Source organism: Sphaerodactylus townsendi, linkage group LG16 (assembly GCF_021028975.2).
Source record: "Sphaerodactylus townsendi isolate TG3544 linkage group LG16, MPM_Stown_v2.3, whole genome shotgun sequence".
NCBI classification, from domain to species: domain Eukaryota; kingdom Metazoa; phylum Chordata; class Lepidosauria; order Squamata; family Sphaerodactylidae; genus Sphaerodactylus; species Sphaerodactylus townsendi.
The window spans coordinates 28822624-28849062 of NC_059440.1; the positions used below are offsets into that span (position 1 = coordinate 28822624).

Genomic DNA, 26439 nt, shown 5'->3' on the forward strand with positions numbered 1-26439 from the left:
TCCAAGATCCACTTCATATCTTTTTGTTTTTCTTGCCATATTTGATTTCTTGACATTATGTCAAAAAATTTCTAATTGTATTTGCTCCCATATATATTCCAACCATTTCTGCATTATCCAGATTTTTTTGTCTTTCCACCCCAATGCTATTACTGCATGGGCCGCTCTGATCATGAGTTTGAAAAACTTTTTCTTTCTTTATTCTATTATTGTATAATCCAATATGCCTATAAATAATAAATCTATGTTTATCTTTATTTTTACCTTTACATATTTTTCTATATATATTATAACATTTTCCCACAAATATTTTACTTCTGGACAGTTTAGCCACATATATATTGCATTTTTATCCCCACAATGCCAACATTTCGGACTGAGTCCACTTATCATATATGCCAACTGTTTCGGTGTTCTATACCATTTTAATATTAGTTTCTTCTTGGAGGGATAAATTATAGGGCTTTTGCCTTTTCAGCCTTGCAATTAAGATTCATAGAAAAGGGCGAGGCCGTGGAGGATTGGTGATATTTGTAAATGTTGATCTGAAAATTGAGGTTCTAGTTTTAGAAAAAAATCTGTTTTAACCAATTCCAGACCATATTATTCAAGAGTTTCCATTTTGGTAACCTTGCGTGTATGAATGTATATTATAGGGCTTTCTGTGTTTGGTAATTGGACCAGATCTCATTTTATATTTTGCCTCTTTGGTTGGTTGGCTTCCTCGCTTCATTTTTTAGCTGTATCTCTCCCTGTCCCAATTAGGCCGGTCTACCTGTCAAGCTTAGGGGTCTCCAACCTGATGGCCGTGGGGGCTGCCAAAACTTTTCCTACCATCCGCCAAGTGTTTTCAGAATGTGGGCGGGGCCAGGTGGGGCCAACAGAACTTATTGGTCTTGGGAGGTCTTCCAGATGAGCATTTCTTAGCTAGCTCAATATGTATACTCAGAGGTGGGATCCAGCAGGTTCTCACAGGTTCCCGAGAGTAGGTTACTAATTATTTGTGTGTGCCGAGAGGGGGTTACTAATTGGTGATTTTGCCACCTGATTTTTGCCTTAGTTACGCCCCTCCTCTCAGCAGTAGCACGCAGAACTTGAAGCAGTGTAGCAGGAGGTGCACCGGCGTGTGTGGCAGCCTGTGCCTGTGTGCATTCGTTTCCCGCCCAAGGACCGGCGCAGCGGCTGCGTCCTTGCCACAGCCACGCCCCCGTCGTGCCCCACCCAGCCCCATTGGCACTACGCCACAGTTTGAATCCCACCATCATGGGAACCTGTTACTAAAATTTTTGGATCCCACCACTGTGTATACAGTATGCATAACCTAATTCCCTGACATTTTGTGGTAGTGCCCACCATCCTATGTCAGGTTTCCAAAGGTACCCATTGGCTTAAAAAGACTGAGGACCCTGGTCCAGCTACCCATCTCTCATTTCTGTTCCATTCTTCCTTCCCACATGTTATCCTTACAACAACCCTGCGAGAGAATGACTGGCCCAATGTCAGCCAGTGACTTTTGTAACTGGATTGGAATTTGAACCCAGCTCTCCCTCTCCTAGTTCATCTCTTTAATCACCACGCTCCACTGGCTCTCATTTTAATTTCTCATACAACTTCCTGCTAAAGATAACACTTCATACACTTGTTGAAATTGGCTGTGACTCACTAAAGCTGCAAGCAGTTTCATGGCATGGTGATTGTTGTTAGCCAGGGCAGCTAAATATACCTCCGTGGTCAGAGGCAGTGAATGCCAGGCAGACAACAGAGGGAGGCCTCTGAATTGCCAGATGGAATGTCCTAAGACAGGGATGTTCATGGACTACAATTCCCATCAGCCTCGATGGGAATCCTGGTCCGTGAACATCTGGAGGGCCAGAGTTGGACACCCTGTTCTAAGAGATTTTCTCTCTCTCTCTCTTCTGGCTTGTATTATCACAGTCACCTGGGGCCTATAACAGAGGGCAAGAGCCGCAGCGTGCTAAACCTAAAAATGTTTTTCTTAGGATGTAGCAATTGCCAGAAGGGAAAGCTGAGCCCAGACGCTGCTGAGGTCCCAAGCTGCTCAGAGGGAGGTGTTAAAAAATTTTTCTCGCCTGTCTGGGTCTGTAGAAGGGGAAAAATACAACTTGCGCAACAGCCGGCACTTATCTAGTTTTTCTTCGGCTACCTTGCACTGATATGAAATCTGCATTTCATCTTATTAGCTGCCAGTAAGAAAGCAGATTAGGGAGTCTCCCCATTTCCCCGTCTCCTTTTTTTCTGTCAGCCTGTCCCATTTTTATCAGCTTCAGCCTGTCCTCCCTATGCCGGCACTGTGGCGTTTGTTTTTTTTTCGGGAGAAGATTGGGGGAGAGGAGATAAATCCGCCCCCAGGTCTGTATCCCCGAATTAGGTCTCTACTAGTCTGATTTGAATTAATCCAAGACAAATTGATAATCCCCCCTCCTTTATTGGTGTTTAAAGGAAACAAATCTGACACAGATTAAGGGGTTTGGTTACACCCCTCCGTGCTTACCGAGGTAGGGCTACTGCTTAAAGCGGCCCCTCCCCCACCCCCAAAGATGCTCAGACTTGCCCCTGGGTTAAGGGGAGATAATCGAAGTCTAGGGCCTTAATTGGATCGGTTTGGCTTTTTCGTACCCTCAGCTGCGAGCCAGACAGTGCCCAAATCCAGTTAGTTCCACAGTCGGAGAGAAGGTTTGGAGCAAGCTGGTGTAGATTAGATTATATGGGCCCAGGCCAGCACAAATCCGCCATCGTGACAATACATCAGTTAGCTTACGGCGAGACAGCGATGAGATGTTGGCAGCAAGCGGGCGAGAAGTGAGAAGGAATGTAACCGTCAACGCTTAGTGTTCGTGTAGCATTGTTGCAAGCGTTCAAATAATATCATGTGCGTAATGCTTTCCTTAAGAAATGGTCAAATGGTACCATGATACAGTTCTTTGCAAAGGGAGGAGGAGGCTGGTTACATGATGGGATCTCATCTTGCAAGTTTATCGCTCTATGCTTAGGCTCCTTCCGCACATGCAGAATAATGCACTTTCAATCCACTTTCAATGCACTTTGCAGCTGGATTTTACTGTGCAGGATAGCAAAATCCACTTGCAAACAATTGTGAAAGTGGATTGAAAGTGCATTATTTTGCAACTGCGGAAAAGGCCTTAGTGTCACTTTGGCAGATTCCGCAGGGGCCAAAAACAGCGGTGTGAAAACCGTTTTACACCGTTTTCACAGCACTGTTTTTGGCCCATTCAGAATCCACCCTAGTCTAGCATTCTCGCATTTTTGGTGCTCAAATCATTCCTGAACTGAGGGGCATCCTCTCTCTTTCAAATGTGGGGGGTCTCGGAGTACCTCATTTGAAATGTATTGGAAGAGAGTTTTACAGATTCTGTGGACTGCCGGGCAGCCCCATCAAAGAGCCAGCCACACCCAGCCACCGCCCCCATTATTAAAACATTCCTGTGAGGTAGGTCACTACTGTAAATCTCGAGGCTCTCAGGCCAGCAAGTGAGGGAGGTGGGATTTGAAGGAAAGGTGGTCTTAGTTGCCACAATTCTCCAGTTGTCCAAAACAGACTAGCTGCATTTTCACCTGCCAAACTAGGTGCCTTCGTATGAGTGTGAATGTGTGTTGGGGCAGAACAAACTTAGATTATTTCAAAGGTTATGGAATTATTTGCTCTTCGAAAAGCAACAAATCTGTTGTGGGAAGTCCCAACGCCACCAAGTGGCAGAAACATTGATGGAGTAGGGGAAGGTTTTGGCTTTTTGATGCACTATAGTATTGTTTAGCTTCTGAAAATGCAAAAGAGAATTTGCTTGCTACAAAGTTTTGGCTAACTTTGGCTAACAAAGCAAGAATAAATAAGGTGATGACAACAAAAAGATCCAAATAGTGAAATATAACAAAGAGCATGAAAATTTTCAAAGCTGTGAATGGAGGTTTGTTTTATTTACTTTAATGTTCACCCCCATTTCTCCCCAGCAGGGATTTAAAGTGACTTGCAACATTATATAAAGTTAGGAATGAAGCTCTGTTTATTATTTGTTTGCAAAGTGGCTTACCACTTTCCCACCTCCGCCATTTTATCCTCACAATCACCACCCTGTGAGGTTAGGCAAGAGTGTGTGTGTGAGAGACTGGTCAAAGGTCATCCAGCAGGCTTCTGTAGCAGAGGGGTGGGGATTTGAGCCTGGATCTTCCAGATCACTGGTATGATAGTCTAACCATTGCATCAGACTGCCCCTCAGTTTGGGAGTAAAATAGTAGCTTGAAGTTCCCACATCCTCAGTTGTGAGGTCAGACGGGGTCTTTGATTCATCAAGAACTTGCAATTTACTTTTAGAAATAGTGTGTTGGGGTTGAGGTGTTGTTTTTTTACCACTTGTGAAATGGAAGTATGGGAAATAAGCAGAGTTGCTGTCTAATTTCTCACCCCTATTTGACTGTTTTGATTTTGTTTCTCTGTTGTGCAAACTGAACTCAAGAATCTGTGCCATTTTCTGTTTCCCTTTGACACATTTTTTCCTGTGAAACACACGCACAACTTGATTTGTGCATAGGGCCAGTCACCATTCTGTATGGCCCCTTCCGCACACGCAAAATAATGCGTTTTCAAACCACTTTCACAACTGTTTGCAAGTGGGTTTTGCTATTCCGCACAGCTTCAAAGAGCACTGAAAGCAGTTGGAAAGTGCATTATTCTGCATGTGCGGAATGAGCCTATATTTGTGGTAATGGAAATGAAGGTGTGTTGTTTTACGGCTCCATGCAGAGAACTAAGCAACTGGGAATGGAATGTCGGAGGGATGAATTGATTGACTGCATTGTTGTTTCCAAATGCGTGTATGATTCTTTTTGAAGCCCTGGGCTTGGTTTGACCTGACTTGCTGACATTACTTCTTCGTGCTTCTCTGCAGGAGAATTTTCAGTCCGTTTACAACTGGCAGTACGTCCATTGCCTGTATTTCTGGTGTCGGCTCCTGAGTTCCATCTACCCTAGTGATGTCATGGAGCCTTTGATTTACCCTCTGACCCAGATCATTGTCGGCTGCATTAAGTAAGTAAAAAAAAGTGTGCTCGCACAGTATTAAGTACTTGGAAGAGGGACGAATAAAAGGATGAGTCTTCTGTGGTCTTGATGATTTTGAAAATGGATTGAACAAATTCAAGTAAGAGAGTTACAGTACAAGGTCCCTTCCTTCACAAGCTCATTGACTTCTGTGGCCTTAGAAGAGTATAACTCTACTTTGGATGGCCCCTTCTGCACATGCAGAATAATGCACTTTCAATCCACTTTCACAACTGTTTGGAAGTGGATTTTGCTATTCCACACAGTAAAATCCAGCTGCAAAGTGCATTGGAAGTGGATTGAAGGGGCATTATTCTGCATGTGTGGAAGAGACTTTAGTCCCGATGACAAAATGCAGCCTCTATGTTTGGAGGCAGGATGCTTTGCATGCCAATTGTTGTGTGTATTTGTGTGTGTGCACACGAGATGTTTTGTTAGTATCAAGCCCTGTTTGTGGACTTCCTGGAGGCATCTGCTTTGCTGCACTAGTTGGATCTTTGGCCTGGCCTGGCTCTTAAAAAGTGTGGAAAGATGAATGGAGAAGTTGAACTTCTTTAATGCTTCTGCATTGTTTTTGTTAAGTTATAACTTTTCAGTAACTTTTGAGTAGTTAAAAAAATCACTCCATGTTGTTAAACTGCTTTGAAGGGTAATATCGTTCTTGTGCCTGCTATTTCCTATCTCTTGGCATCAAACACCATTTGAATTAAACCAGGAAAAAAAGTCTTTCTTTTGTTCTGAAATGTAGAGACTTCCCAGGGAAGGTACTTCTGGAGGTACATTATCTATGTATTAGGACTTCAGTCCTAAGAACACTTTTCTATGAGTAAACCTTAGACTGCCACAAGTTTGCTCCTTAAGTCATCAAGCCGATTAGATCCTCCACTGAATACCATATTGACTAAAAATATACTTCCAATTAAATTGGCATTGTGTTTAAAATTTTGCTGTGGGTGCCGTCTTGGAAAAGGCATTATCTGTTATAAAGGATAGTATACCTGTATTTGGCTGTGGGATGGACCCCAGATCTTGTTTTCTCATTCACCTGAGCGTACCCCCATATCATAAAGACTAGAGAATCGGAAACCGCTGCAAACGTACAATTGCAAAACGGGTAATGGCTCCAGGTTGTAGCAAATCAGCTGAGCTACTGCTTCGTTTATTTGAGCAAAATTGCCTCTGTGTGAAGACTTCTGGAATTCTTGTTATTTAAAAAACACACTCAGGACAGCTGATTCCGCGGTTCAAAACTGTCGGTGGTTAATGGGCGTGCAGTCTACTCCAGCAATCTTTGGAAATCCTGTTAGTACCGCATCCAGATTCTAGGTTTCCAAACGGCACCCTGCTCGCGCTCCCAAGTTCCTCCGAGTGCTGATGAAGATAAACGGGTTTCAGTGATTTCCGGAGCCGGCCTTTTTCCCTCCCCCCCTTTCTGTCTCTCTTCCCTCGAGAGATGTCTTCCTGTCACTTAAGCGGAGCTTTTAATTGTCTTGTGGACAAGTCGAGGCAGTTTTCCACCTGTCTGGGCAGATAAATCAGGTCCCTGGAGGCTTTCTGGAACTGGGAGTCTGACTGGTCTTTGGGAGAACATGAGAAAGGAGTAGAATTTATTGGCAACTGTGACATATAGACCAGCACTTAGTGTGGGGCTGTCTTAAGGGGATACGGCGTGAGGGTTTATTCTCTGTCCTGCCCCACACAAATGCTTTGCACTTCTAATAAATAATCATTATAATAATTATTGCGCCAAATGCTGTTATTCAAACTGGTATGAAGATGTAAGTAGGAATTGTCTCGGAAACTAAGCAGGGCCATAAATTGAAGAGGAGTTTGGATTTGTATCCCACCTTTCTCTCCTGTAAGGAGACTCAAGGTGGCTTACAAGCGCCTTTCCCTTCCTCTCCCCACAACAGACACCTTGTCAGGTAGGTGGGGCTGAGAGAGTTCTGAGAGAACTATTACTAGTCCAAGGTCACCCAGCAGGAATGTAGGAGTGCAGAAACACATCTGGTTCACCCGATAAGCCTCTGCCACTCAGGTGGAGGAGTGGGGAATCAAACCCGGTTCTCCAGATTAGAATCCACCCGCTCTTAACCACTACATCACGCTGGCTCTTGGCTGTGACGTTTTAATCTTGTAGCCCAATCCTCCCTCAATGAACCATGACTACCACCCTATAATATGGAGTGATTCTGAGCTTGTTAAGAGCTCCCATCCCTCAGCAGTGAGAAAATGCAGCTGGATACTGCACACTTTTTAAATATTAGAATTATTCTTTAACCATAAAAATGTCCTTCGCTTTCTTCACTCTCCCATCCTGGGGAGTCCTCCTTCCCGCAGCTACAAAACATCGCATTACCTGCCTTTTTGAAATTGACACCGGATGGAGATGGGTGCAAACAAACCTGTAGATTCACTTATTGGTTTCTGACTGTTCTGCCAGAATTCCCTCCTCCCCTTCCTTTTGCCTCCCATATTCTGACTTTCAGAGTTAAATTGAAGGGTTTATGTTAGAGACACCTTGTTGAAGGTGTGGATCTGGTTATTGCCTGGCTGGAAGACATTCTGGAAATTCTGGCATGTATTGTATAATCCTGGTCCACTTATGGATTGGGGGGAGGGTTGATTTTCACCCCTTACCATGCTCCCTGGACCCATATGACATTCCTAATCTATTGATCCATGCAAAAGTTGTTGTTTATGTAGCCCAGCTCCGCTTATACACCATAGGATTCAGTTCCTTTGGTTCACTACTCTGAGGCCTCTTCCGCACATGCAGAATAATGCACTTTCAATCCACAATTGTTTGCAAGTGGATTTTTCCATTCCGCACAGTAAAATCCAGCTGCAAAGGGCATTGAAAGTGCATTATTCTGCATGTTCAAAAGGGGTCTGAGTTCCATAACAAGAGAAAGGCAGGTCATACATGTGACAGATTTTTTTTAAAAAAACACATACTTAGCCTGCATGCAAGGTTTTGTAATTCTTCACTAAATTCTGCATTTTGATGTGATATCATGCCTTGGTTTTGTAGGTGCTGGAATAATGAATGTTAATTTATGCTGAGTCATGTTGAGAGCCCCTCACCAGAAGTAAACAGTACAAAATAAAAAATGGAATTCCCTTGTCTCTTTCTGCCATTTGTGCGGCTTCTCTACTTTATTATTCTTCCACCAAGGAGTTCAGGATGGCATTTTTGGTTTAACCCCCCCTGGCTTAAATTTGAACCCCCAGATAACTAATTCGAGATGGGAGCCACCTGGCATGTTTTATGATCCTCTTGAGAACCAGGTGGGAGAGAAAATCTGTAATATATATAACAGTGATGGCGAACCTTTTCGAGGCCGAGTGCCCAAATGGCAACCCAAAACCCACTTATTTATCGCAAAGTGCCAACACGGCAATTTAACCTGAATACTGAGGTTTTCGTTTAGAAAAAAAACGGTTGGCTCCAAGGTGTGCGTTACTCGGGAGTAAGCTTGGTGGTAGTCGGTGGCTTTGCTTTGAAGCAACCGTGCAACTCTTCCAACAGGTGAATCACGACCCTAGGAGGGTTTACTCAGAAGCAAGCCCCATTGCCAGCAACTGAGCTTACTCCCAGGCAAAGGATCATGCTTTAGTTCTTTGCATGAAAGTCAATGGGGGTTTAACAGCGCTTAACAGGGTTACCTACACTGCTTCCCCAAAACTAGGTCTTAGGTTTAATGCTAATAATCGAGCCCAGCGGCCCAGGCCAGCCTAGATGTGTGTGTGGGGTCGACTCTGCTCGGGCCCACAGAGAGGGCTCTGAGTGCCACTCTCTGTGCCACTATGGCACGGGTGCCAGAGGTTCGCCACCACTGATATATAAGATGTGTGTGTGTGTGTATTTGTTCCTCTGACTTTCATCCACAAGGTGGAGCTTTGCCCTAGAGAAACAATGCAGGAGTAGAAGCAAGAAACCAGACGGGGTAAAGGGATAGGGAGGGGGGACTTCCGTGCTTACTTCTCAGCTGTCTTGGAGCATGGTTGGGGGGAGGAATTGTCATCTGCTAGAGCTTTATTGCTTCAGGCAGGGTCTAGGGTGGAATTTGAAATGTGTTTAAACAAGATAGCGAGCAGCGCAGGGGTTGCCAGAATTGGCTTTTTTTTTACGTGCTTCCTCCAGATTCTCACTGTCCTATGTACATAGCAAAAAAACCCACCCCACCCTCCTGTTAAGAGGGTAATGGGGGGGAAGAAGGGGAAATGAGGAATGATGTTACAGGAAAACGGAGCGGCCCCAGCTGGCCTTAATTTAGCACGATTTGGCGGAGATTATGGGGTTGAATCAGTGGTCTCGCAGGGTTCATGAGTGCCGTGCTCGGCTGCCAGATTGAATTTTGGCGGCTGTTGCTCAGAGGCCGCTGTGCCGAGAACAAAATGTATAGCGGGGTTGGGGCTGAGGCGTCTCCTACCACTCTTCTCCAGTGTCAGCCGGCGTTTCTCTCCGGTAAACCTCCGTCCCTGCTTTTGCTCTGCAGGGAACGCCGTGTGAAAATGTCTCCGTCTGAATAGCTTTGCGCTTTTGTTCTCCAGAGTGTAGTTTCTTCCCCGGTGTCTCCAGAAGCACATGGACGCTAAACTGTTGTGCGTGCGCAGTTGCCACAAGGGTGCTGTGTGGTTTCCGGGCTGTATGGCCGTGTTCTAGCAGCATTCTCTCCTGATGTTTTGCCTGCATCTGTGGCTGGCATCCTCTGAAGATCCTCTGGTTGTGGTGGGTTTTCCAGGCTGTCTGGCCGTGGTCTGGTAGATCTTGTTTCTAACAGTGTGTAACAGACTTCTCTCTGTGATACACCTCTGAAGATGCCAGCCATAGATACAGGTGAAACGTTAGGAACAAGATCTACCAGACCACGATCACACAGCCCGGGAAACTCACAACAAGCATATCTATGCGCATTGTCCATTTGAGAATGCAAGATTCTTGCAGGCAGGGAGCAGCCTTTTTGAAATGCTGATCGTCCTTATTATTATTGGGCTCAGGGTAGCATGCAACAATTTAAAACCATAAAACATTTAAAGCAATAGATAACATAGCGACATCAGAAAACCATATCAAGAGGCGACCTCTCCAGTTTATCAGCGTATGGGGCCCTAAGGCCCCTTCCGCGCATGCAGAATGATGCACTTTCAATCCACTCTGAAGCTGGATTTTATTGATAGCGGAGATACCAGCAAAATCCATTTTTCAAACAATTCGTGAAAGTGGATTGAATGTGCATTATTTATTCTGCATGTCTTGAAGAAGAGACCTTATGAGTATATGACAACACTGGGGAGCTGTGTGGTTTTCGAGGGCAGCATGGCGTGTTCTGGACAGCATTTAGTACTCTCCTGACTTTTAAGCCTGCATCTGTGGCTGGCATCTTCAGAGGATCTTCAGAGCAAGATGCCAGCCACAGATAAGGCAAAGCCCCATCAGAGAGAAAGCTACTATAACATCGACCCTTAACTTCGAAATACCACATGCACCCCAGTGATTCCGGCCGTGAAAGCCTTCGACAATACAGTTTCCGCTAGGTTTTTTGAGCTGTTGAAAACGTATGGTCGAGCTGTTTATGTTGTTCTTTAACCAAAGGAACAAACATCCTATTGATATTTAAATCAGGGCAGAGTAAGTTGTTCCAGGTAAATTGATGCAGCAAAGCTGGCGGAGCAGAGCCTTTAGCAAAAATCCCGCCAAGTCCTCCCAGTTTCTGAAAATACCTGGCAGGTCCCCGGGAATGTGCTGGCGGGCACCATGGGGTCTTGGGCTCGAGAAGGCTTCGGTTCTTGGACCACGACACTCCTGTTCCCAGATCCAGTGTAGTGGTTAAGAGCAGGTGGATTGTAATCTGGAGAACCGGATTTGATTCCCCACTCCTCCATCTGAGTGGCGGAGGGCTTATCTGGTGAACCAAATGTGTTTCCGCATTCCTACATTCCTGCTGGGTGATCGTGGGCTAGTCACAGTTCTCTCAGAACTCTCTCAGCCCCACCTGCCTCAACTGGTGTCTGTTATGGGGAGAGGAAGGGAAAGGAGCTTGTCAGCCACCTTGAGTCTCCTTACAGGAGAGAAAGGTGGGGTATAAATCCAAACTTTTCTTCTTCTTCTAGAAAACTATGTTGGGGGCCGGGGGGGGGGAATGTTCTGCTCTTCTGGAGTTGCAGAGCCAAGTGGTAATAATCCTTGCCAAAGCTTTTAGGGCTGCATCTGGACTTCCATTCCAGTGACGGATGAGGAGCTAATAAAAAGTAATCCCGTCATTAAAAGATTTATTGTAAAAAGCTGTGGAGACTTCCTCGACCAGCCACACCCTGCTGTCTTCCCATTCTTGGTGGTAAGGCAGCGCTGTTTGTGTCGTGGGGCTGGCTCGCCGTTGTGCCAAATCTGCCACAGAACAGAGCGCTGGCTGAAAATGACAGTGCTTAGCATTTGGGGTCAGGGTGGCGTAGTGGTTAGAACAGTGGTGGCAAACCTTTGGCACTCCAGATGTTATGGACTACAATTCCCATCAGCCCTTGCCAGCATGGCCAATTGTCTGCAATGTCTCCATTTCAGGGTCTCTTTATGAATTTCCACATAAAAACGTAAGAAAAGCAAGGACCAGCTGAACTCCAATCTTATCTTTCCCGTGCACTCAGTAACTGGGTGGCCCTTGGCGAGTTCTTATTGACCTACATTGCAGGGCTGTTACAAGAATTATTGAGGTGATGTGTGTGAAATACTATGAAACGAAGGAACTATCTAGATCAGAGGTGTCAAACCAATTTGTTACAAGGGCTGGATAGGACATAAATGTGACTTGGCCAGCCAACCAAGTCACATTTATGTGGTCTATCAACCCTGTAACTAAATGAGTTGTTTACCTCTGACTAGAAGAGGTTCAGTCTCTCTCTTGGCAAGGAAGCAGTAACCATTTTACCCAACTGCCACCATACCTTGAGGATCTAGATGTGGTCTAGTGGTTACTATCCTCCTATGACACTGAAGGCCAAATCCCAATTCAGCCATTAAACTCACTTGGAACTCCCGGACCAGTTGCTTTTTTCTCACCCTATCCTACCTCATAAGGTTGCTTGTTAAAGAAATTAAAGCACAAAGTATGGAAGGTGTGCTGCCCCAAGCTCTTTGGAGGAGGGGGAGGGTAAAAATAGAACTCTTTTTAATGATTGCTACACAAAAAGGTAAAAGAGTGTGGTAGAACCATTAGGACAAAACTTCAAAACCTAACAAACTGAGACCACATATAAGTCTTGTAAAGTCTGAAAATGTGCAGTTTTAATTCGAATTAAGTGCTAACCATCTATAACTATAAAGTGCATACAATTGGGCTGACAATCTCTTTTCCCTCCCCCCCCCACAACAAACACCCTGTGAGGTGAGGCTGAGAGCTCCGAAGGAGAACTGCGTGATCTCAGCCCAAAAGGTCACCCAGCTGGACATGTGCTGGAGTGCACAAACTAATCTGGTTCACCAGATAAGCCTCCACAGCTCAAGTGGCAGAGCGGGGAATCAAACCCGGTTCTCCAGATTAGAGTGCACCTGCTCTTAACCACTACACCACGCTGGCCATGGCATCATACCCCTCCATATGCTCAGTCCCCAGGAGTTTCCCAACTTGGATATGGTAACCCTTACTCTTGCCAGTGGCTGGGAGGACGTGGAAATCCTAGGGTCAGAGACCAATAAAATACAATGAAAAAGCTCTCAGCCAAAGAGAAGGATTAATTTACCAGGACCAGGTGGGTGGTAGAAATTATTGTGTACGGGGGAGTGGGCTTTCGTTCACACTCATCTCACTATAAATGAATGCTACACAGCAGTGACGTAGGAGGTTAAGAGCTCGTGTATCTAATCTGGAGGAACCGGGTTTGATTCCCAGCTCTGCCGCCTGAGCTGTGGAGGCTTATCTGGGGAATCGGATTAGCCTGTGCACTCCCACACTGCACGCCAACTGGGTGACCTTGGGCTGAGTCACAGCTTCTGGGGCTCTCTCAGCCCCACCACCTACCTCACAAGGTGTTTGTTGTGAGGGGAAGGAACTAAGGAGGTTGTGAGCCTTTGAGTCTCCTGCGGGAGAGAAAGGGGGGGATATAAATCCAAACTCCTCCTCCTCCTCTTCTTCTTCTTCTTCTTCTTCTTCTTCTTCTTCTTCTTCTTCTTCTTCTTCTTCTTCTTCTTCTTCTTCTTCTTCTTCTTCTTCTTCTTCTTCTTCTTCTTCTTCTTCTTCTTCTTCTTCTTCTTCTTCTTCTAAGATGGTTCTGAATTTTACATTCTTTTTTAAATCTAATTCTGAAGTATGAGACGCACTTATGACCAAGGTTAGGAAACTATTCTTACTAGATTGCCTTGCCTTTTTCTACTGGCTCCGCGAAGACGGGTTGGCCCGTCCACCTCGAGCAGGCGACAGAGCGTACCGGCTCATACTTTATTCCCGGACTGTCCCTAGCCGCTGGAAAGTTTTTAGCCGACTGCCACGTCTTGAAGCTCTCTGGAAATTAATGGTCTTGGTTTACAGTAAATCTATACCTTTTAACAGGTTTATCCCCCAATCAATTAATTCCTGTAGAAGGTTTTCGTCATCCCCTTTGCCGGTTGCCAGGTCTTGGGCGCGAAAGTAGATTTATTTCCATAATGGATCCAATGATAATTATTTCACTATTTGGCAGGGAGGGAATATGACGAGAAGGGGCGGCTGTTGGTGATTTATACGGTTGCGGTTGATGCAGTTTCTCTCTCCCTCTTTTTTGGTTTTACTGACCTCGGCAGTCTCTTCTCTTAGGGGAGACGGCGGGGTGGGGATTTGCTTCTCAGAACCAGAGCTGTGATCTGGAAATCGAGTTGTTAAATGGTTTTGAAAGCAGGAAGAAAAATTTTGAGAGGGTGGGGGGGGGGGAATAGTTCCCTTTTGCACGGCCCTGTGGGACTGTTTTACCAGAGCAGTCACTCTGGAAGGATAATAACTCCTGAACTTGCATCAGCGTTTGAACTGTTTACATGTTTTGAGGTGGGTAAGTTGGAGCATAAGATCGGGACTGTGCTGTGGAGCTCTGCAGGTATCTTGCATAGCTCAGTGGAAGGTCCCAGGTTCTGTGACGGGCATTTCCAGCTACAGGATATCAGGTTGCAGGTCATGGGGAAATACATTTCCCAGCCTGAGAGCCTCTGCCCGTCAAACTGGACCCAAGAGTCTGACTTTGGTAGGCAAGCATATGTTTTTTGTATCATGGCAGGGCTGTTGTCTCTGGCAGGCGGATGGATTTAACCGTCCACTATGGGATAATCACCTTTAAACATCAATACGATACCTGGAGAAGCAATTTCCCTCCCAGCATATCCATGCGCAGCGCCGTTTTTCTCTTCGCAGCTACCTCTTCCACTTAATCTTTATTTTAACCGAGGTAGTTTGGGTCCCCAGCTGACACAAAACCTCAGCACAAATAGCTGCGTTTGCTGACACTCTTTTCTCGTTCATTTTCAGCACTTCTGACCTTTGATGGTTAGCTGGCATCGTGTAGTGAGATCTGGTACGGGCGGTCCCGGGTTCAGTCCTCGGCATGAACTCGCTTGGTGCCCCCTCTCAGCTTCAGTTCACCAATATGGGGATAATAATTCTGCCCTACCTTGCTGGGCTGCTGTAAAGATCACTGCAAAATATTGCATGCAAGGTGCTGTGTAAGTTCAAAGCAGCCATTGCTGACTTGGCAATGCAGCGTGGCCCTCGGACTCACCTCGAACTGGGAGCCCACTGCTGCGATTTGCATTGCCAGCCATGGTATAGTGCTGTGGTGGTGAACCTTTGGCACTCCAGATGTTATGGACTACAATTCCCATCAGCCCCTGCCAGCATGGCCAATTGGCCATGCTGGCAGGGGCTGATGGGAATTGTAGTCCATAACATCTGGAGTGCCAAAGGTTTGCCGCCACTGGTATAGTGGTTAAGAGCAGGTGCTCTCTAATCTGGAGAACCGGGTTAGCTTGTGCACTCCCACACACGCCAGCTGGGTGACCTTGGGCTGGTTACAGTTCTTCGGAGCTCTCTCAGCCCCACCAACCTCAAAGGGTGTTTGTTGTGGGGGAGGGGAAAAAGGGAAAGGAGATTGTAAACCCTTTTGAGTCTCCTACAGGAGAGAAAGGGGGGATATAAATCCAAGCTCTTCCTCCTCTTCTTCTTCGGTACTGTGATTGGTAGTTGGTTTTGCCAGAGGGCTATGTGGAGGAGGAGATACTGGGTTGGTAACTTGTAGGAAACATGTATGTATTTGTCCAGATTTGGCTGAGGAACTATTAATTGCCAGTTCACACATGTAGCTACTTTGTACTGAATCAGACTATTGGTCCATCACTGTCTATTGTCTAGAAGAAGAAGAGGAGGAGGAGGAAGAGGAGGAGTTGGATTTATATCCCCCCTTTCTCTCCTGTAAGGAGACTCAAAGGGGCTTACAAACTCCTTGCCCTTCCCCCCTCACAACAAACACCCTGTGAGGTGGGTGGGGCTGAGAGAGCTCCGAAGAACTGTGACTAGCCCAAGGTCACCCAGCTGGCGTGTGTGGGAGTGTACAGGCTAATCTGAATTCCGCAGATAAGCCTCCACAACTCAAGCGGCAGAGCAGGGAATCAAACCCGGTTCCTCCAGATCAGAGTGCACCTGCTCTTAACCATTACACCACTGCTGCTCTACTCCGACTGGCAGGTGGCTTCCCATGGTCTCAACACCTACGGACAGATCCTTTAACTGGAGATGCCGCGGATTGATCCTGGGACCTTCCGCATGCCAAGCGGATGCTCTTCCACTGAGCCACAGTCCCTCTTGCTGTCATAGAGCTTGCAGATAGTTTGTTTCCCCATTTCGTACAAGTGAAGTAGGATAGTACAATTGCAGTAGGATTCGAATTCAGGTGCATGGCTTATAATTATTCTTCTCTCTCTCTCTCTCTCTCTCCACCAGGCTGGTGCCCACGGCTCGTTTTTACCCCTTGCGCATGCACTGCGTCCGAGCTCTCACCCTCTTGTCAGAGAATACAAAGACCTTCATTCCTGTTCTGCCCTTTATCTTGGAGGTGAGTCTCTTGTTCTGCATTGCTGTGTCGTTTCTCAAGGGGCAGTGGGTGTTGAATTGGGGGTTTTTTCCTACACCCACCAACCCTGTGAGGTGGATAAAGCTGTAAGTGAGTGGCTTGAATGTTTTTTTTTTACTAATTTCATTTTCATTTCATTTATTCAATTTATATACCGCCCTCCCCCAAGAGGCTCAAGGTGGTTCACAACAATTAAATACATTAAAACATTAAAACTCATGAAGCTTCTTTGCTCAGCAGCCGCCTTCCATTTCCAAGCCTAATACTCTAGTCCTGTATTGCCAGCGTGGTGTAGCGGTTAACAGCAGGTGGATTCTAATCTGGAGAACCAGGTTTGATTCCCCACTCCTCCACGTGGGTGTTGGAATCTTATTTGGTGAACCGAATGTGTTTCCCCACTCCTACTTCCTGCTGGGAGAACTTGGGGTAGTCACACTTTGTTCAAAACTCTCAGTCCCACCTACTTCACAAGGGGTCTGTTATGTTAGCTTTAAAAGGGGCTTGGACAGATTTATGGAGGAGAAGTCGATTTATGGCTACCAATCTTGATCCTCTTTGATCTGAGATTGCAAATGCCTTAACAGTCCAGGTGCTCGGGAGCAACAGCCGCAGAAGGCCATTGCTTTCACATCCTGCATGTGAGCTCCCCAAGGCACCTGGTGGGCCACTGCGAGTAGCAGAATGCTGGACTAGATGGACTCTGGTCTGATCCAGCAGGCTCGTTCTTATGTTCTTAAGGCCATTGCTTTCACATCTTGCACGTGAGCTCCCCAAGGCACCTGGTGGGCCACTGCGAGTAGCAGAATGCTGGACTAGATGGACTCTGGTCTGATCCAGCTGGCTTGTTCTTATGTTCTTATGGGGAGAGGAAGGAGTTTTAAGCCCCTTTGAGTCTCCTTACGGGGGGAGAAAGAGGGGTATAAATCCAGACTTCTTCTTGGGTACTTCTTATTTTCCCAAATTAAAACAGGAGGAGTCTTACTCCCCCCCCCCCCCCCCCAGAAAATCCTTTTGGTATGTAAGAGAGAAAGAATGGCCTTCCCTTCAAGGAAGGTACCCGTGTTTTTCTGCATACCACTATACCAAGCTCGCCTCCAGTCTGGAGGGAGTCTGGTCCTGAACAGAAACTCACACTGAAATGCAAGTCAGCCTCTTTTGAGCGTGAGCAATTCTTGTCCATCTCTTTATTTATGGGTGGTTCCATTATTCAGTCATATCTGATGCAGAGTGGTAGCTGCGGCTCTCTAGGAAGAACCAAAGCCAGAACAGTGAATCAGTCAGACATGGCAACTAGTTTGTAGGTCATGCTTTGGATTTCAGGCGTTTGGCCAGTAGCAGCTTTTGAGGGTTGCCAGGTTGCTCTGCCGTAGAATTGCCAGATTCAAGTCCTTAACACCTTCGAGACCGACAAGATTTTGGGGTTATGAGCTGTCGAAAATCAGCGAGCCCTTTGTATGGGACAAATCCAGTTAGTCTGTAACGATCTCTAATTAAAATCAGAATGGTTGTGGTGGGTTTTCCGGGCTGTGTGGCCGTGGTCTGGTGGATCTTGCTCCTAATGTTTCTCCTGCATCTGTGACTGGCATCTTCAGAGGTGTATCACAGAAGAAGAAGAAGAAGAAGAAGAGTTTGGATTTATATCCCCCCCTTTCTCTCCTGCAGGAGACTCAAAGGGGCTGACAATCTCCTTGCCCTTCCCCCCTCACAACAAACACCCTGTGAGGTGGGTGGGGCTGAGAGAGCCTCGAGCTGTGACTTGTGGGGGTCACCCAGCTGGCGTGTGTGGGAGTGTACAGGCTAATCTGAATTCCCCAGATAAGCCTCCACAGCTCAGGTGGCAGAGCTGGGAATCAAACCTGGTTCCTCCAGATTAGATACACGAGCTCTTAACCTCCTACGCCACTGCTGCTCACAGAGAAAAGTCTGTTTCACACTGTGTCCAGTGAGAAGGGAATGTTTTAGTGGGGTATAAATTGTCATATCCCCTGGGTGGGGAACCAATCAGTAAGTGTTTGGGTGGAACTTGCTATGCAAAGGTGTGGTTGATAATATAGTATTGCAGGTGGGGGGTTTCAGTCCAGGGAGTGACTCACATTTGCATTCCCTGAAGCAGCAGCAGCAGTATCCACCAGATGGATTGACTCAATAAGATCCAACCTGAGATAGATTGGCTCAATAAAGGAAGCCCTTCATTTATAAGGCCTGAGCAATGCTGTTAAGAATGGGATGTTTTGGAGGGCATTAATTCATAGGTTCACCAAAAGTCAGCACAGCTGGATAGCACATAACCCACACAGTCACCCTTTTGGCACAGCTTGGGATCACATACGACAGTTAGGAACATAAGAACAAGCCAGCTGGATCAGACCAGAGTCCAGCTCTCTGCTACTCTCAGTGGCCCACCAGGTGCCTTTGGGAGCTCACATGCAGGATGTGAGAGCAATGGCCTTTTGCATCTGTTGCTCCCTTACACCTGGTCTGTTAAGGCATTTGCAATCTCAGATCTAAGAGGATCAAGATTGGTAGCCATAAATCAGCTTCTCCATAAATCTGTCCAAGCCCCTTTTAAAGCTATCCAGGTTAGTGGCCATCACCACCTCCTGTGGCAGCATATTCCAAACACCAATCACAGTTTTCGTTTTCGAAGTTGCCAAATGTCTCAGAGTCACCGGGATAGCATTTTGCCACAGTCAGAGCACAGGAGGGTTTTCCCATTAATGCAGCTACTCCCTGCAATGTTATTAAGAAAAAGGAAATTCATATAGTCGCTGGTTTGAGTCGCGCAGATGGTGCAAGTCACAGTAAGGTTTTTCTCAACGTGACCCTGTGCATAGATCAGCAAAATGTGAACTGAGATTATCCTCCGGTCAACCCCTCGCCGCAATTGTAGTGGGGTTGGTTGAAAGGGATATTTCAGTACTTCCCATCTAGCACTGCAGAAGGTGTTTGTTGAAACTGAAGGAGAGCGAAGATTTTTCTCTCTGAGAACATGTTCCAATCTGTTTGGTAATTTTTAAGCTGTGATAGACCTCTGTTGCTGTCCCTGATTTTCTCTGGGCTTTGGGGAAACCCTGAGTGGGATTGCACCTGGTGAAGGGATCTTGGAATGCCTTTGGGGGCTACCTGTGGACCAGTTGGTGAAGAAGTGATTATCTGTACTTGCTGTTTCTTGGAGTAGGTTCTTTTCTTTCCAGCTTTCTCTCATGAGAGCCAGCGTGGTGTAGTGGTTAGGTCAGTGGTGGCGAACCTTTGGCACTCCAGATGTTATGGACTACAATTCCCAATTGGCCATGCTGGCAGGGGCTGATGGGAATTGTAGTCCACAACATCTGGAGTGCCAAAGGTTCGTCACCACGGGGTTAGGTGGCCTCTGATCTGGTTCCCCACTCCATCACTCGAACTGTGGACTTTGATCTGGCTAACTGGATTTGTTTCCCTGCTCCTCCACATGAAGCCTGCTGGGTGATCTTGGGCCAGTCACAGTTCTCTCCGAACTCTCTCAGCCCCACCTACTTTACAGGGTATCTGTTGTGGAGAGGGGAAAGGGTGGGGTTTCTAAGCTGCTTTGGGACTCCTTACAAGAGAGAAAGATGGGGTTTTAATCCAAACTCGTCCTCTGCTTCTTAAGACATAGCATTCATTCTCCCTCTCCCAAGTGCCCTGTGTTTCAAAATGGAAATATAAGTTTCCACTAACAGACACTCTCATCAGGCTGTAACTTTGGTCCCTTCCGCACACGCAGAATAATGCACTTTCAGTCCACTTTCACAATTGTTTGCAAGCAGATTTTGCTATTCCGCACAGTAAAATCCAGCTACCAAGTGCATTGAAAGTGGATTGAAAGTGTATTATTCTGCATGTGCGGAAGGGCCCTCTGTCTCTCTTCTTTTAGACATGCTCACATTTGCTGATGTTTTGTGTGTCCGCTTCGCCTGCTATCTATTCTCGCCAGGACAAAAAGCATCGGCAAGTTGTCACTTTCCCACCACCCCCTCCTTCACCATCCCCTGAAACTGCATCCTGTGAGGGGGGATGTTGAGAGAGACAGAGAGAGGTAACAATCAGCAGGTTTGGGGGAAGTGGCACCCGGCTACGCCTAAGGATTAGGCAAGCCGTCCTGGTTCGTTGCTAATCACAAAGAAGTGAAAAGACTCCTGCGGTTTTTTTATGCTGTTGCAAACGTCCCTTCGTCAACCACATCCTTTCAGCCCATCGCAGCCAGCGAGGCCTCTCCGTCTCTCCCGGACCCTTGTGGTTTCTTGGCTGTTCCCCCTCCTGCGTCTGTTTCCTTCCTCTCTCTCTCTGCTCGCTCTTCTGAGGTTTTGCCAGTTGGGTTTTACGACAGAGCGTCACTTCCCCCCACCCACCCCCCACTCGCTGGGCTGCTTCTCTCAACCTCCGGTAGATAACAGTAGCCCCCGTTCCTCTCGTGGCAAGCCGCATTTTTCAGGCCAGCCATTCCCGTGGTTCACGCATGCCTTCCTCTCCTGGCTTCCGCCTCCGACCACATCTGATGTTCCTGGGGTGTGCAACAGGCGCCTGGCCCTCTGGAAGCCTGTTTTCAGTTGCGGTACTCCGTTTGGGTCCTTTTTAAAGACAAAAGAGTCCTTAAAAGGGGGTGGGGGAACGCACCAGAAGCTTTCGAAATAGTTTCGTGTCAGTACATAAATAACGCTTCTGTTCTATGGCTGAAACCTCCGAAGGCTTTCCAGGGTAGTTTGGTCTGCCTTTAAATTTATCTCCGCCTTTGGTCTGTTGGGAACTCAAAGGCTTAAAGCACGTCTCTGCCTCACTGGTGCTCGCCTGGGCGTTTATTGTGCTGAACACAACTCTGATGCAAGACACTAATGACAAGAAATATTGTAATAAAAGTCTAATGACGCACACTGCAAAATGTTCTTGAAGCAATGGTCAACTAAGTACACCCTCCTGCGAATGAGACATTTTTGTTTTTCAATCTGATTTTCCTGGCCACTAACAGACTTAAGTTTGAGTGTGGGAGATCTGTGTCAAGTTAGCTAGAAGGGCTGGGACTCCGTGGAAGAAGAAGAAGAGGAGGAGGAGGAGGAGGAGTTCGGATTTATATGCCCCCCTTTCTCTCCTGTAAGGAGACTCAAAGGGGCTTACAATCTCCTTTCCCTTCCCCCACCCCCCACAACAAACACCCTGCGAGGTGGCTGGGGCTGAGAGAGCTCCAAAGAACCGTGACTAGCCCACGGTCACCCAGCTGGCGTGTGTTGGAGTGCACAAGCTAATCTCGTTCACCAGATAAGCCTCCACAGCTCAAGTGGCAGAGCGGGGAATCAAACCCGGTTCTCCAGATTAGAGTGCACCTGCTCTTAACCACTACGCCACTGCTGCTCTCAAGGCCCCCCGGTTCAGTCTCCGGCGTCTCCAGTTATAAGGACCAGAGTGTAGGAGATGTGGAAGGCCTTCGCCCATAGGTGTCAAACTCGCGGTCCTCCAGATGTTATGGACTACAGTTCCCATCATCCCCTGCCAGCATCATGCTGGCAGGGGATGATAGGAACTGTAGTCCATAACATCTGGAGGGCTGCGCCTGAGACTTTGGAGAAGTTGCTGCCTTGATGAATTGGTGATCTGATTTGGCGTCAAGTAGCTTTGCTGGTGTTCAGAGGAACATAAGAACAGTTCTCTTCTCCAAGAAGAGCAAGAATGTCGCTGCAAAAGCATAAAAGGACTTGAAACTAAAACATTCAATCAGATAAAACAACGGGAAACCTTTTGATCGATTTGGAGAGGCCCCTGTTTAATCAAACGACAGATTCCTTTTGTTGTGAATGATTTTAATTAGCGGTTAAGAACCATCCTGAACCTTTTTGGGAGGGGGGGGGGGTTGCACTATGTGGCGATCCAAACTTACTTTGCAGCGCATAATTCTTTAAAGTATCCTCAATCTTCGTGGTTGATAAACGAATGAGGAGTTAGGAAGTGCAAACAAGGAACCAGGGAGAAGAACTTCAAGCCTGGATTATTACAAGGGCCAGATGCAATACTTTCCCATCGGCCATTACAAAGGGTCGCTACCTATCTATCCCTCTCCAGGATCGGGTCTGTCCACACTGTAAAAACCAAGTGGAGACTCTTGCTCACATTATACTTGACTGTCCGAGATATGTGGGTATTAGGAATTTCTCTCCTGGGCGGGTCTTAGACAAACCTGAAGGAGACTCTGGCCTCTTCCACACACGCAAAATAATGCATTTTCAAACCACTTTCACAACTGTTTGCAAGTGGATTTTGCCATTCCGCACAGCTTCAAAGAGCTTCAAAAGCAGTTTGAAAGCGCATTATTCTGCTTGTGCGGAATGAGCCTCTGACAACTCTGTTGTGGAGCTTTTGTTAAATAACACAGAGGCCGTGCTCTTGGAAAAAGTAGCAAAATTTATTTTACAAGTGACAGAACTTTCTAAGTAATGTCCAATGCTAGATACAGTTTATCTGTCTGGGTTTTGAATGTACTTTTGATTTGTACTTCAGAAATGTCTGTAACGCTCTGGAGCCTGTTTTAATATTCCTAATAAAGGTTGTTGTATTGTGAACTTCAAGCCTGCATCTACAGGAGTCTGAAGTAGGTCCCAAGTCCCTTATTCCCGGCGTGTGACAACGGCAACTTTGGCAAAACCTCAATCTATAATTCAGACTCCCGCCGCCACTCCGCTGGTCCTGTTTGTCTAGCAAAAGCGGCTTCTCCTCCCTTCCTCCCCGTGCCATTCCCACCTTGTGCAATCGAAAGAAAAAAAACCCCACCCCTCCTCCGTTTCGCTTCCTTTCCCTCCCTCCCCCCTTCCTTTCCCTCTGCCCTTGTCACCACCGCGATGACAACGTGAATGTCTTGCGCGGTCCCTCCAGGCACCGGAATTCCCCAAGCTCCTGCCACTGGAAATGAGAGCCGGCCGTGTGATGTGCCTTGACAGCAGCTTCTGCTTCTCTGGCACACAGAGCACTTGCCCCCGGCTCCCTCGCTTCTTTCGGGAGGGGCGGGGCGCGTGTCGGAAGTCGGAGCCGGGATGCTCGGCGGGTTAGGTCGGAGCAGCAACAGGCAGGCTTGGAGGAGGAAGGTTTTGGCAGCCGATCCGCCGCTGCCACCTCTAGTCACCTTTTCTGCATTTCAGTTATTATTACTTAATTTTTGCCGGGGTGACAGGCGTGTTGGCTCCAGTGAGAGGAGTCGTGTTCGGCTCCAGCGCCGGAAGGCAAATTTGGGTAAACAAGGTGGAAACGTCCGTCCATCCATCCACCCATTCATCCATCCCCATACACACACACGCGCCCCTCTGGGAGAGAAGGCTGGCGTGCCAATTTAAACTCATCTCCTTTCCCCCCAGGGGATTGTGGGAAGAGAAAGGAGGTTAACCCTGATATGCTCGGAGAGGCACTCTCCCCCCCCCCCATCGCACATACAGCTGCAGACTCCTCACTGATGGATGCATGGGACCTGCCTAGAAGCCCAGGGGGCCTTGGGACACAGAGAAGGGGGCAGAGCAGCTCTGAGAAGCTGAGGAATTGTGGGTTGCTAACATTTTTCCCTACCAGTCCCACACAGCAGGTAGAGAACCAGGCAGACAGGTCTACGAGTCCAAGGAGAACAGAACTCCCTGAAGAACGCAAAAAGAGCCCTGCAGCGCCAGACCGAGTGCCCACTGACTCCAGCAGTGAATGTCAAGAGCAGACCTGGGCATTATACGGCCCGCGGGCCACATCCGGCCCGCCGGATGACCCTGACTGGCCCCCCTGACGTGCTGGGGAGCGAGGCGCCTTTGAAAGCCCCGCAGAAGCCGGTTGCCTTGGCTGCCGGCTTCTGCGGGGCTTTCAAAAGCGCCTCGCCCCCCTGCCTTTTGGCCCGGCCCTTCACAATATTTTCTGTTTCTTATGCGGCCCCATGGAAAAAATAATTGCCCACCCCTGGTCAAGAGGCATATCCTATGTCACTAATACTGGAGGGAGGAAATACTCATCGTGGCTTGTAGCCACTGTGGCTAGTAACGCCCTTCTCTTACAGCTGGGCGGCATTTCGAACACGGAGTAGGAGGGATTAATCTGTTTAAAGGGTTTTTTAAAAATATCAATTCCAGAGGGCCTGCAGCAGTGCACCAAAAACGAAGCAGAAATCTTGTGTCGTTTTAAAGACAAGCTTTTTGTTGTTGCAGTATAAGCCTTCATGGTGTAGAGCCCACTTTGCCAGCTGCAAGGCCTTGCAGGGTCTGAGTAAGCGCTAAACCGGGGTCCTCCACATAGTGCCTGTGAGCGCCATTGCGCATGCTACCGACACAATATAAATTAGTAAAATTAGTCTCTTAGTGGCACACTGTGGAGCCGTTGAACATAAGAACATAAGAACTAGCCTGCTGGATCAGACCAGAGACCCTCTAGTCCAGCAGTTTGCTACTCGCAGTGGCCCACCAGGTGCCTTTGGGAGCTCACCTGCAGGATGGGAAAGCAATGGCCTTCTGCTGCTGCTGCTCCTGAGCACCTGGTCTGCTAAGGCATTTGCAGTCTCAGATCAAAGAGGATCAACATTGGTAGCCATAGATCGACTTCTCCTCCATCAATCTGTCCAAGCCCCTTTTAAAGCGATCCAGGTTAGTGGCCATCACCACCTCCTGTGGCAGCATATTCCAAACACCAATCACACGTTGCGTGAAGAAGTGTTTCCTTTTATTAGTCCTAATTCTTTCCCCCAGCATTTTCAATGAATGCCCCCTGGTTCTAGTATTGTGAGATCATGTTGGGTCATGTTTCTGAAGAGCACGCTGTCTCCCCCCCCCCCCCCCCCCCCCGAAGTTTAGCTTAGAGGGTTCTGTTTTCTGTGGCATCTTTCTCATGCACCCTTCCTTGCCGTTTTATGTCCATTTTGTTTGTTTTGTCCTGAAAGTTGGGCATCGGGGACCTTTGCACTTCCTGCTTTCACCAGTCCATAAAATGCCCTGCACACTGATGGAGCTGCGCCCATACTAAATAGTGACCATGTTCTCGCTTTTCAGATTTTCCAGCAGGTGGACTTCAACAAGAAACCAGGGCGCATGAGTTCCAAACCCATTAACTTTGCGGTCATCTTGAAGCTCTCCAACGCCAACCTGCAGGAGAAGTCTTTTCGGGTAAGGGGACTGTGATCCAGGCAGAAGGAAAATGCAGCTGGTGTGTGTGGGGGGTGGGTGGGGGTGGGCTAAGCTTTGAGATGACGGGAGTATCTGAGATGACATGAGCCAGCGTAGTATAGTGGTTAAGAGCAGGTGCACTCTAATCTGGAGAACCGGGTTTGATTCCCCACTCTGCCACTTGAGCTGTGGAGGCTTATCTGGTGAACCAGGTTAGCTTGTGCACTCCAACACATGCCAGCTGGGTGGCCTTGGGCTAGTCACCGTTCTTCGGAGCTCTCTCAGCCACACCCACCTCACAGGGTGTTTGTTGTGGGGGGAATGGAAAGGAGATTGTAAGCCCCTTTGAGTCTCCTTACAGGAGAGAAAGGGGGGATATAAATCCTAACTCTTCTTTTTCTATTTGGGGTCAGTATTGTGGGACAGCTGCTGTGGCCATGGAACCCCTCCACCTCTGCCCTAGTACCAAGCAGCAGCAGCCATGTGCTCCCCCATCCCTGGGGAGATGTAACAGGAACCTCTGAAGCAGTCTTGCATTTCCTGTCGGACGTGGGCAGAATGTGGCTCTTTCAGAATCCTTTTATTTATTTAAAATGCTTCTTCTCTGCTTCCCTGTTCAGTGCTATTGAGGCAGCTCTTATACCAAACCAAATAATTTCTATAAGCGTTCAGATGTAAAACCCGAAAAACCCACCCCTGATAAAGCTATTAACCGCAGTAGTAAAAAAAAAAAATTCCTTACAATAAATATCAGTAAGCAGCTCAGACCAGGAAAAAAAGCCCTATCCAAACAATGGAGAAATCAGTTGCAAGGAACAGGCGGGCAAATAGGATATAACTAGGGAAAGAGCTCTGCAAAGCTGTGGGGTGGGGGGAGCGCAGCTAAAAGCCAGGGAAAACAGGGAAATCTTCACTAATGCCTAAAGCTCTAGGCACCAATGTGGGGAGGGGTATTTCCTGATAGGGGTTTTGCAGTTTTGCAGTTGAAAATGCCTTGTCTCAGGAGAGAGTGGCATATGACACACAGCGCATGTTGCAGTTCATAACCAGTAGTCAGTTTCCTGTGAGTGGAGGTGGTTGCTGTGCTCATGCCAATAGGACTTAAAGGAGGAGGAAATACTTTGCTGTCCCAAAAGTGTGTGTATGCACAACTTTGTGCATTTT

General features: G+C 47.3%; 1 protein-coding gene across 1 annotated transcript in view; it reads left to right on the top strand.

Annotated features, from left to right (window-relative positions):
- Positions 1 to 26439, top strand: part of NOC2L (NOC2 like nucleolar associated transcriptional repressor) — a 71775-nt gene that overhangs the window by 17275 nt on the left and 28061 nt on the right. Inside the window, exons 11-13 of the mRNA XM_048519136.1 lie at positions 4923 to 5062; positions 16027 to 16138; positions 25162 to 25275. Of these exons, the coding sequence (XP_048375093.1) occupies positions 4923 to 5062; positions 16027 to 16138; positions 25162 to 25275 (366 nt within the window). The remainder of the gene's footprint in view (positions 1 to 4922; positions 5063 to 16026; positions 16139 to 25161; positions 25276 to 26439) is intronic.